The 12,684-nt window shown below is 40.4% G+C and overlaps 1 protein-coding gene across 6 annotated transcripts in view; it reads right to left on the bottom strand.

Annotated features, from left to right (window-relative positions):
• Nucleotides 1-12,684, bottom strand: part of nav2a (neuron navigator 2a) — a 236,575-nt gene that overhangs the window by 65,740 nt on the left and 158,151 nt on the right. For all 6 annotated transcript variants that reach the window (XM_079666825.1, XM_079666824.1, XM_079666822.1 and 3 more), the window contains 3 exons: nucleotides 11,823-11,875; nucleotides 916-988; nucleotides 37-280 (listed from right to left, as the gene is read on the bottom strand). In XM_079666825.1, coding sequence (XP_079522951.1) covers nucleotides 37-280; nucleotides 916-988; nucleotides 11,823-11,875 — 370 coding nt within the window. The remainder of the gene's footprint in view (nucleotides 1-36; nucleotides 281-915; nucleotides 989-11,822; nucleotides 11,876-12,684) is intronic.

Consider the following 12,684-nt stretch of genomic DNA (forward strand, 5'->3'; position numbering starts at 1 on the left):
CCCAGTCTCAAGGTTACGGTTCCTATATTTCCTCACCTGGACTGCATCTCGGCCTGTGCTGCTTTCTGGGCTGCGAGGGCAGCAGTCCCATGCGTAGAGTGGCTGAGCTGGGCCGGGGCGCTGCTCTGCTGGCTCAGGGGGGGGTGGGCGCCCTGGGGCTGGGCGGTGGGGGGATAGGAGGGCTGCGGGTTCTGCCTCTGGGCCTGCTGCTGCTGCTGTTTGTAGCGGGACAAGCTGAAGAAGAGGCCGAGGATGGCTTTCAGATTACCATTCCGAATCTCTGTGGGTCAGGCAGAAGGATAATGTGGATTAGTAACAAAATAAAAGGAAGGACGAGTGAAGAAGAGAAAAGTCAATAGATGAAAAGTGAGGATGAGAAAATAATTTTACACTTGAAGCATGATGGACTATTCTTAGATAAAAAAACTGTTTTGGTTGCAATGCATTGTTCAGCATCAACCTGAATGTGTTTTGCTGTCTACTAATGGCTATACCTCTCCAATGTATCTCACATATTGTTTTACTGCAAAAGAAAGGTCTCCATAGAGTACTTGGAGAACACTGAACCAAGGACTGACCCATTGCCCGAATGATGTCATTATTATTACTAGTAATCAATTTGATGTAAACCACCAATACAATTATTTTTTGCAGCAGGCTACATTTAAATACTGCATTAGGCACCGAGGTGTATGGTACATTAGTTCTATATGTGCTCTAATCAGCGCCTGCTGAGCCCTCATGTGTTGTGTACTGTCTGGCATTAATGTAGTGTGTCGAGGCAAACGAGCTTGCCAATAAAAATGCATTCATGTTTTAAGTTGCCATTTATCTTTTGTTTCCATAGCAGGAAGGGCATTTGTTTATTAGCCCAGGTTTGTGTCTGACTGTTCTTCCGGTGAAAGTCCTGCTTACCCTCTGAAGACAGACCCTGGATGTTGACTCCTTTGGCTGCCAGGAAACTGAGGCAGGCATCGATGTTCTCAATCTGGACAGAGAGACACAGCTGTAAGACACGGCACTCTGCACATTTCCATTCAAATTTGCATATTGGTATAATGTGAGTAAGCGTGCTGGTCTATCGTTTGCACACTTCTCCTGAGAGCGTAATGGCAACTACAAGTCTGCTTTTAAAGAAAAGCTGACGGCACAAAATATTCTAATGCATTTACATTTTCAAAAAAGATGTGCTGAAAATTAAATACAGATCAATACATTTTTCAATATCGAGTAATGTATTATTATTTTAATAATACAAAATGCTTGATCTGCATGACATAACAGACAATCGTGATTGACGGATAGTTGCCATAGTTTGTGGAGAATGTATAATTCTCGGTTAGGAATATTTGTACAAGGATGACACGTGAGCTGAAGTGAGTCAGACTTATGAAAAATGAAATGTATCATGTTGTTGTAACAGATTCAGAAGATGTCTCAAATAGTTGGCAGCTATAGCCTGTTACAAATGGTATGGAGAATATGTTATGAGATGTGTAGAGAAATAAATCAAACTAAATCAACATTTTGTAACTGGTTTTCAAGAAATCAGACTGTGGAACAAACAATGATACCCACAACATACCCTTTCTGACAGACATAAACTGACATGCCACTGCAGGAGAGGTGTATGAAAGCGTTACAATGTAGTGACTGACTATTCATATTGTGTTTTGGAAAGCTCAAAATGCAATATTGACCACATGGTGACATATTCAAAACACAGGCAGAGTTTTATCAGCAGTGCAGCAAGTGAGGCAAACCATCAATACCGACACAGTTGCTATGACAGCAGCCTTGGCAACCTGAGCCCAGACTGCTGAGCTGTCACTGCAGTGCGAGAGGATTTGATAGGGAGACAGGCTTTGTTTAGAGCCCATGTGAACTATTATACAGCGAGTGTGCACACAAAGTATAGCACATAAAAAAAGTAATCAAGCAGAGTCACAGCAGATTAATGATGGTGCGATCAAAGTTTACCAACTATTGTTTCCAATGAGCAAACACAGCAGGTACAGCGCAACATATATCAATATGGCACTGCCATGTCTTTAAATGTTAGCTGGTGCTCTTGGCAAGTCAATTTACTGAAGAATTGACTGCGAAATTGATTTGAAAGCATTTTACAATATGCACAAAGGTTAAAGAGGTGTTAATTCTTGTTTAGCATGACATGTATTACCAGTGAGAGTGGGTTTATAACACGCAGAGGCCAATCTACCTCCATGTAATATACTTACAACACACCTGTTGTGAGAGTACAATATAATCTCCCAGCCAAGGGATTACAGATATAGAACAGTGATACTGCAGGTAAACTTAAATATATATGAACTGTGTGCTTTGTCAATGAGGCTGGGTGTGGGCTGCAACCGGGAGGGTCCCGCTCAAGATTAATGACATGATTACACTTAATATGCACCGACTAAATATAGCCTGACCTACAGCTCCCACTGTAAGGTAGTATCCGACTGTGAGGTGAGCAGCGGAAGTAAAAAGCTCCTTCACATCCCCTCTATTCAAATACGGGATACATTGAATATACATACTTATGACAAACATACTTTTATTAATTTCATTTGACTTCCATACTAGCATGTCACATTTAGTCAAATCGACAACCATAACACACAGAGCTGTCACAATATCAGATTTTCACTGCACGATTATCCCAGCCAAAAAACTCTACTAACTATTGCCACATTGATAGAAAACCTGTAAGAAAGAAAAATAATATTCTGCTATCGGTCAAATGTATCTTTAACTTTGTTATTGTGGGTTTTGGTTATTTCTTGGCAAATGAATTAAACTTGCACTAAGAGAATAGAGAGTCTAAAATCATAACTGTAGAAAAGGGTATAAGAAAGAACATACATCTATTATTAACACCCTGTACCACTATATAATAAGACTGCAGTTACTATTGGTTACAGCTAACATATCTTTATCAGCATCAATCTGATCCACGTATTACTATTGGCAGTGGTGGAAAGTATTTCCATTTAATGCTACTTTATACCTTTACTTTAAAATCATGCTTTTTACTTTTGTATGATTTGAACACTCAAAGTTACCAGTTACTTTTTACACATGATTACACTTGTATGCTGATATGGTTTGATGCAGTAAGCTACACATTATTTAAAGTATCTAAATCTGGTCCAAATTGACCAACCACAATACAAAAATGCTCTTAGATATATAAAAATAGGATAATATTATAACCATCATAATTAAATACTGTGAAGATAACAATTCTGCATAACAAGGATGTGTACTTTTCATACTTGAACTACATTTAGCCGACAATACTTTTGTAATCTATATTGTTCTGAAAACGGATCATTGAGCTGCAAGAGTACTTTTAGTTTTTGTACTTGAAGTATATTTTCATGTTAATATTTTTTTACATTTAGGTAGAATTTTGAGATTACAACTTATACTTGTAATGGAGTATTTTAAGACCATAGCATTTGTACATTTACTTAAGAAAAGGATCTGAGCACTTATTCCAACACTGACAATTAGTTACACTCACAACCACAATAAAACTGACCAACTACCACAACTCTATTATCCACATTTACGACTCAAATGCTGTTACTTCTATCCATTACCACAACACGAATACATAGGCTACACCCTTTACCATATCAATAATGGTTGTATATGTTGCTAACCAGTTGCTAATCCACCATCTCATCCCTAAATTCTGTCATACTGCCAGTATCATCAACACCCTGAACCACCATTACCACTTCTTGTATTTGCCTAATGTTTGCTTAGTTACTACGTGTTGCATTATCTATGGGGGTTACTATTGTACCACATTGTTATTAATCAATACAATCCCGATTACTTCTCCTCCTGGTTTAAACTCAATGTCTCTCTGAGCTAGTGTGTGAAGAGAATTGTGCGTATTTAGCTGATACCGCAGTGCTGGCCCTGCTGTCATTTCCGTGACCTCTGACCCCAGACACAGCTGTGAGAGGGGCTGACATATGCTGCCCTTGGAGGTGATGCAGCAGAAAACATAGTAACAGTAGGAATGCAAACCATCGTCCTCTCTGAATACCACAGACTCTTTAAAAATAAACCTCGCCAAAATACCCCTCTAACCCCATCGGCATACCCAGAGACTCTCTGAAATACCACAGGCTTAAACTTTATTTAAGAGACTGAACCGCTCCCCAACTGTGCCAAATTCCCCGGTAAAGTTAGAGTGTAAATAGCAGCAGAAAATACACATCATTAAGATCCCCCATCACAAATGCCAGGCCCGTCCTGCTGAGATGCTCCCCAGCCTCTCCGAGGGTATCCACACTGAAACGCTATTCAAAATCTGCAGAGCCTAGAGAAGCCAGATTAACTATATCAGGAGACGAATCCCTTCATCTATAATGGGATCATAAATAAGTCCTCCTTTGATTATTCTTTCATTGCTGTGTACCAGTGATCAGTCTGTGATGTTCAATACCTTCCATAGCATTTATTAAAGGTCAAATTTCTGTAGGGAGTCTGGCCTATAGGTTTCAAATGCTTTACAATTAATTGCGACATCCCCAGTATGAATCCAAATCAGACCTTTAATGTATGTCAACTCCTTATATCGATTTGTTTCATGTCACTTCTAAATGCTAAAAGGCCAACACTGCCATTTTTATACTTATCAAGCCATACCTGATAAACAGAAAATGTATTATAGATCATATTGGCTTGATGTTCTACAAAGTCATTAACAAGTCAAAATGAGAATTATTTGCCATTTAAATGTCTTAAATGCAAGTATATTGTTTCTTACTAACTAAAATGTGCTGGCTTGGGTCCCAGTATTATGTGATGGGCTTGTTAGCATTATTTACAACCTATCTTTGGATTTATCTTTAAGCCCTTAGTTATTAGGTCTAAGCAAATTATTGAAACAACACTTACTGATAAACTGATACAAATAATCAACAATGAAAGAAATGGCCAGTCGCAGAGTTGCTGAACATAACCCAGAAGATTTTGTTTCTAATGTCCCATTTTTGGACTCATTTGTCTTCTGTTCTACACAAACTTAATCAAAAGGCTGATGTATAACTGAAAACATACTCAAGTTATGTTATACAATATGCTCAAAACTACCCACTCTAGCACACACACATGCAGTAAAAACTACCAAATCAAGATAACACTAAAGACAATATTCTTAATCATTCTCTGCTCAAACCCTTCTGATAATCAGAAAAAAAATACATCTAAAGAATCCCGGAGAGAAACCCTCAACACATCCTCTGAATCGCTGAAAGACACCGCCGGCAGTGCCTACCTGCCTGGCTGAGAGATGTGTTCCTGCAATGTGACGCTCCGCACGGCCTCACACCTCCACCCAGGCCACCTTCACCTCCTGCTCTGCTCCGGCAGCGGCTCGGAGGTGGCCAGACGACAGCCCTCTGAACAAACACTTCTCCCCATCACAGGGATGCTAACATTGTGTGTGTGTGTGTGAGAGACGGAAAGGCAGGGGGAGGGAGTGTGTGTGAGAGTGTGACGTATCTGAAGCAGGATTTGACTGATAGGAGCTTTTGAAGGCTGATACTGAAGCCGGTATTGTTGAACCAAAGTTGCGGATCCTAAGCAAATGATTGTATACATTAAATTACACAAACATTTTGCTTGATAGAATGACAAAGCCCCAGAGGCAGCATAAGGAGAATCAAGGGAAGGAAAGTCTCAACATAAACCAGAACAAGGTTTTCTGTGGTAGGTCAAAAACTCTGAATTTGACTGTAAGTGTTAAGCCGTTTTTGAACCACACCAACACAAATGTTCAATACGCACCGGGACTCATATGCCTTTAAATGGTAATACTGGTTTATACCTTGCAATTTTTACATGACGACAGCAGCTACATAGACGAAAGCACTCGAGCATTTGACTGTCTGACTGTTGCATTCTGATCCTGTAACATGTTAGTGAGACAGCGTGTTGTCAGTATGTGTTCATGTGTGTGTATGACAGTGCGGTTATATCGGTACCTGCCCACACATAGTTTTGCCGTCAGGACGTTTCACACATTACAGCTCCCAGCTCACCTACTAAACTTTGACATATGCCTCAATAATTCTCTGTCTTGACTTTAAATAATGTATGCAGAGTTTTTAACACCTCAAGGAAGTGTTGGCTTTCACAGCTTATTGATAAAAAGTGAGGCAGCAGCTATGAGGCACACATCGTGATGCAAAGTCACACACTTCACGTCAGGCAGCATTTTCAGTCTTTTGCTTCTGGAAATGGTTATAGACTTGCTGTTGTGTGTGCTTATTCATGTCTGTAATCACAGTATGTTCACCCATTTAATTAAGCATATTTAAAAATGTGTCTTTTTGCTATCTTCTCATAAGATTTATTATTACTTTTAAGCTGTTGATTTCTTTTTCTTTTTTATTATTTTGATATACTTTATTAATCCCCGTGGGGAAATTGATTCTCTGCATTTGACCCATCCTAGTGTTAGGAGCAGTGTGCTGCCATTTTTGAACGGCGCCCGGGGAGCAGTGTAGGGAACGGTGCCTTGCTCAGGGACACCTCATTACCCTCAGGCTGACACTATCTGCGTTCACAAATAAAAACAAAAAAGTCCTCTGGCTACATCAACATGTCCCTGCTGTACTGTGAGCAGAATAATTAAAGCATAGCTGATTTAATTAGTTGTTTTCATTTAAAAAGAGGCCACGATTTTTGCCAAGTTTTAGGTTTCTGGATTACTGTCTTGTATATCTTACAGACTCTTGTGTGATATCATCAATGATTGGACTTACTGTTGTCGCAACACGTGCATTAACTTATGCAACACAGTATGTCTGTGGGTTTACAAGGGCTGAAAAAAACAAAAACGTTTTTGTGCAACATTTGATTATAGTCTAGTGAAAAAGACATGCTTCACAGCGGTAGCTTCTGTTGCAGGGCTGTTTTATTAGTTCATGAGTGTTTCTGATATTTTGTCCACCTAATGTATGTCTTTCTTGCCCGAGGGCACAGCAGCCTTAATGAGGAAAACAAACGTCTTGTACTGTATGTGCAAATAAAAGTCTGCGCCCTCCGACATTAAGATTGAGGGTTTGGTATATTTGGTTGCTTAGAAACAGTTACTGTGATTGCTCTGTTGTTTGCAGTTGGTCATGTGATCACTGAGCTGACCATCTGACACAGTTGGGGACTTTTCTCTCTGACACATACACACAGAGAAGTACCTCTCCCTCTGATCAAACATTTACCAGACAGCTGAATCATTAATAAACAATTGTCCCGCTTACCTGCATTAATCTCCTCATCTACAAAACCACTAAAATGATTCTGCATCGAAGAAGGAACCGTGTACAAACCGGTCTGAAGCTGTGTCTCTAAAACGACTACTTAACGAAACTAAAAAGATTGAATACTGGGTTTCAATCAGGTTGAAACTGCGTGGCACAGGTGAAAGAACATAATGAACTGTAAAGGACAGCTCTATTGTCAGGCCAGTTTAACACACAAACCGAAATAAGAGAAGATAGAGCCTGACATGAAGTGAAAGAGCTGTTTGCTTATTTATAATCCACTGTGGCTAATGATGATTTCTTAAGCCTGTTTTTCATCAAGCCCAATTACACACCTGGTCCTGCTGGTTTCTACCTGTGTGGCGATCTATCAATCCAGCACATTCACCTCACCACTTTTTCTTTGCAACAGCAGTAGAAACATTGGGAAATAAACCAATCCAGCAAAACAAAATATGAATAGAGCAATAAGTAAGCTTGAATAAGTATATCTCTTTCTTCCTCAATAGCCATAAGTGTAGTACGGTATAGCCTAAAGCAGGGGTGTAAATAAATAAATGGATACTAGTCGAGGGCCGTACTGGTTCAATGTTTATAGCAAAACTTATTGAAATGAACTTATTGCACTAAACCTGGAACTAACAAAGCTTAAATGATTGCCTATAAAAACAACGTTAAATAATCAGTTGCATTCATTTCTTATGGCTCTATCTGCAGCTTTTCCTGATTCATTTATTATGATTACATTTTTCCACAGGCCAACAACAGCTTCAAAAAAAGCATTTCCCTCAAAGAAAAACCCAAACATGCCCTGTTGTCGTGAGAAAAAAAGTGCAAAAAGGAAACGTTCATTGAAACTCAGTGTGCTGCCCTGTGATGCTAGTTCAAGCCAGATACTTGGCATCTCATCTTGGGTGCAGGTTCATCAATGTTTGGGCTCAGGCTCTGAGCTGAGGAACTCTTCAGGGTTGAGTGAAGGTGTGCGTGCAATATACCGGCGGGCCAGATCTAATAGTAATTAGAAATTATCCTGCGGACCGAAATTAAATCCACCACGGGCCTGATTTGGCCCCTGGGCCTTGAGTTTGACACATGTGGCCTAAAGCATGGCTTATTCATGAATATGTACATATATGCAGTATGTGTACATCACAAGTGTCCAAAATTTAATCTGGGCTAAATGCGATGGTGAGTACCTTTCAAATCAACATACATGAACCTAAAGTAACATTTTGTCTTTAACTTTCTGAAGTTACATGTCCTTTCAATCCTCATGCAATGGAGGTATATCATTTGTAGTGATGATAGTGTTGGTAAATCCAATTAAAAGAAAAATCCACTTTTGAGGGAATAGGTTCCTGGTACAATATGCTGCCAATGTTCATGTGAATAGCTTTGGATAATGAACTAGTCACTGTAAATTCTACTCAAAGATGGTCCATCGTGTCTGAAGTAAATTAATTACATGAATCTCTCACCAGAATGTTAAAAGCCCTGAATGAAATGAGAGTGATGAAATGTTTGGCTGATAAATCCATTCCTTGTTTAGCTTTGTTTTATTTCCCAGCTCTTAGCAGGTGAAATTTAGTCAATTCCAGAAGCTGTAGCTTTAAGATGGGATGCTTGGATGAGACACCGTGTGTGTTTGTATGTGTGCCTTGTTGTGTGCGTGGCATCCTGTGTGGTTTAACAGCTCAGTGTCAGATCAACACCCTCGCTCTGGTCTCTACCAACACTCACACAGACACACAAACAAACACAGAGGCCGACTGGGTGGCAGTGGAACGACCCGACGACCGGGGTCCGTTTAACGACGATGTGACAGTTGTAAAAACAGCTTCTCTCTCAGGCCTGGATAGCCAGCATGCTAATCAGCTAGCGTGAGAGCGAGGTGAGAGTGCTACAGTTTATTCCACTGATAGGCTTATTACCATGTTTATTCGTTTAGAGAAGGAGGTTAAATTAAGTGGCGGTAATTGGCAGCAGCTTTGGAAGCTTTTTGGGTTTCAATGCAATGAAATCAAGTGCAGTATAAGTAGGCTCTCATACTCCTCCACCCTAGCTGCCAAGTAAACTCTCAGGACCTGTGTGTGTGTGTTTGTGTTGACATTACAACAACACACACAGCAGACATTTGCATAATGACTGCGGTTGCACCTGCCCTTCGCACTGCTTGAGTGCATCAGAGTTTGCTTTAAAGCTACCAAACCTTCAGAGATTATACGCAGTGATCCAAAAATACTCACGCAAACACGGCAACATCTGAGTTTATCCAAGCAAAAAAGAAAAGCAGATTTGACAGCCACTCAATTGCTTGAATGCAGACTTTTAAAATGTTTTTTTCTTTCTCTCTTGACTGACACACCAACTATAAACACTGGGAACACAATCACAGACAGAGATTATATATTTAGACCTACTTTGATTTGTCTCAGAGGTATCCTACAATTTTCCTGTCTTTAAAATAAAGCTGCTGTGTTTGGAGATGACAGCGGGCGGGATGTAAGAGAGGGTTCACAGGATGTTCATTATGGCACAACAAAACCACGGAGAGACACCCCGACCACTGAGACCAAAGAGTGCAAAACGCTCAATTACATGACGACCGGGGGGCACAATCAGCCCTAATGGGAGAGGCCTAATTGATAGTGAGTGGGACAGGAAGTTGAGAGGGAGCTATTTTCAAATGTGACTTAGTGCATGTATCTCTATAGTGAATTTTAATCTAACTCAGGTTTTCTGGTATCACAAAGCTTTATACTGACCAATTAACTCACTGGAAAGGCTGAGTCATCACAAACAAAGGATCCTGAAATGGACAAATGTGCTGAATTAACAATAAAGTGACAATAAATTAGGAGCGATATATAATTGCATAGGTCAGTAGTATCAGATTCCGACTTTCTGGGACAGTTTTAGACCCTTAAAAATAACAATGACAATAAAAAACTGCATTTCAATCGAGCCAATTTTCCTTTATTCCTATTAATATAAGACTGTTGTCTTTTAACAGAAAGATTAACCACATTCTGTTTATTAGCTCCCTTAAAGTTATATATTTGAATAAACCATAAGTATTAGCTAATATTCTCCTCCTCTCTTCTCTGCTTGGAAGAAACAGTCTAACTTTGTGCATCACAAATGTATAATATTCTATTAATAACCTGCGGAAAAAAAACTAAACATATGCACTCTACAAACAACATATAGTATTTGATAATTCCTCTATTTATTGTTTAGTCTTGGCCTCATTTTCTTAACCATTTAAGGTTTTGGTTTTGCTATAACCAAATGTTTCCATGGATATCTTATTTCCCAATAAGTACTTCAATTATGTTTCTGATGATGCACTTTAGCATTTCAAAACGCTAGCTCTTTCATGTTAATGCACTGGTAGCCAGACAGGAAAACACAGAGTTAACCGGCCCAGTTTATAACCAGCTTTATGATCCCAGTCATCCTGGATCACCAATGTTATGCTAATATATTATCACCTATCTCTACTGACTTTACAATGCTAACTCCACTCCAGCTCTATATGGATAGTATGTTGAATTGATTTTAGATCTTGGCTGATGTACTTTTCAGTAGCTCAGTAAGACACAATTAAATCCACATCACAATTTAATAAGTGGCAGAACAAAGAGACATACCAACATCAAAACATTAAAACAGAGTACTTTAAAATGCTGAAAACACTACCAAGAAATACAGTAATATGTTTCCATCCCTGCAATGAAGGGGAAATGATCAGCTGTGCTTCCACCTCCTCCTCAGTTGTTAACTGTGTGTGTGTGTGTGTGTGTGTGTGTGTGTGTGTGTGTGTGTGTGTGTGTGTGTGTGTGTGTGTGTGTGTGTGTATGTGTGTGTGTGTGTGTGTGTGTGTGTGTTTGTTTCTCTCTCTCTGGTGCTTTGGGAGGCTTCAGTAGTCTGGCTGGTGGCCAAAAATAGCCCCCTCAGCTGGCACACTGGCCCAATTTACGACCCTTCACATTCAGTGGAGGGCAGCCCTGCCCTGGGCTCATTTCCCACAGAGAAACAAAACTGTAAAAAAAAAACACCTGAATGCCACCAGCAGCGTTACAAAGGGAATCCCACTTGGATATTTGCCTAAATGTCTGAGGACAGAACCCCATCATACCTGGCTGTAAACACCCTCTCAGTCACCAGCGCTGATGCTCCCTGCCTCCTTTCACTCCTGGAGATGAGAGGAAAGCTCTCTCCTTTGCAAGTGTAATAAGATGAGGCAAAACTGGCCCCGAAGCCAAAGCCTGCGTCTCTTTCAACTGAGAGCCAACTGCCAGAAGTCTGAGCCAGAGGTTTCACGGACGGCAGCCCGCAAGACCACAAAAGTAAAAATAAATGGACTAACTATTCACCGGTGGCTTTAGCACAGCGGCTCCCAGCGAGAGCCACATGGGCCGGTGAGATGGGACATCAAAGACGTGTTAACACACAGAAAGTCACACAGAGGTACATTTCACAACTTTCTGCCAAAACATTAAAAAAAAGGTCACTTACCATCTGAGTCCGGCTCTTGGGACAGCCATTGATATCGCCAATCTTCTCATTGGCTGAGGAGAGACAGAGGAGGCAGAGACAGAGATAGAAGAAAGGTAGAATGAAAACGGTTTTCAGGCGTTGATTTAATCCTCTCTTTATTTCCAGTGGAAATCCCTGAGTGTGTGTACCAGACAGTTACTGGCTGAGTGAGGAGAGCAGAGGTGTTCCTTTCCCTCCCGCAGAGACATGAAACACTATCTGGTCACAGTAAATGGGAACAGGGCCACTGGGGGCCCGACCGAGATGTGTGCTGTGCTGCTTCCTTTCAGAGGGGGGCGTGTGCGTGTGTGTTGTCAGGGATTCCTCCCATCTATTAGAGGCCCAGCCCACAGCAGCTGAGACACCATCATCAGCTCACAGCTGACAACTGTGCCAGCAGCACAGTGGGGCTCACAGTGCAGCTCCACCTCAGGACCTGTACTGCACCACCTTACTCCTGGGGAAAATACCCCTGTTTGTGTCTGGTGAATACATATTGGTCTTTAAATGTGTTCTGCTGACACTGGACTCAATGGACACTCACAACCAGGCTTTGGCAGTGGTTCTAAAACTACTTGGATTGTGACCCCTTTGAACCAAACTACAGCTCTGGAATAAATTAAGAGATCACTGTACTGTAGCATTATAAGTTTATCTTTTTATTTTTTCAGAGCTGTATGTTGATCATGTTGATTTATATTAATCGTGTATTTAGTTTTAATAATGGTTGAAGGTGTAGGATATAAAAACGATACAGTCAAAAACTACAGGCCAGAAACACTGGTCATTGCCATTACTATATTTGTAAAATCAAATGTCCTACAAATATAAATGTGTAAAT

This window comes from Notothenia rossii, assembly GCF_949606895.1.
Source record: "Notothenia rossii genome assembly, chromosome: 2".
NCBI classification, from domain to species: domain Eukaryota; kingdom Metazoa; phylum Chordata; class Actinopteri; order Perciformes; family Nototheniidae; genus Notothenia; species Notothenia rossii.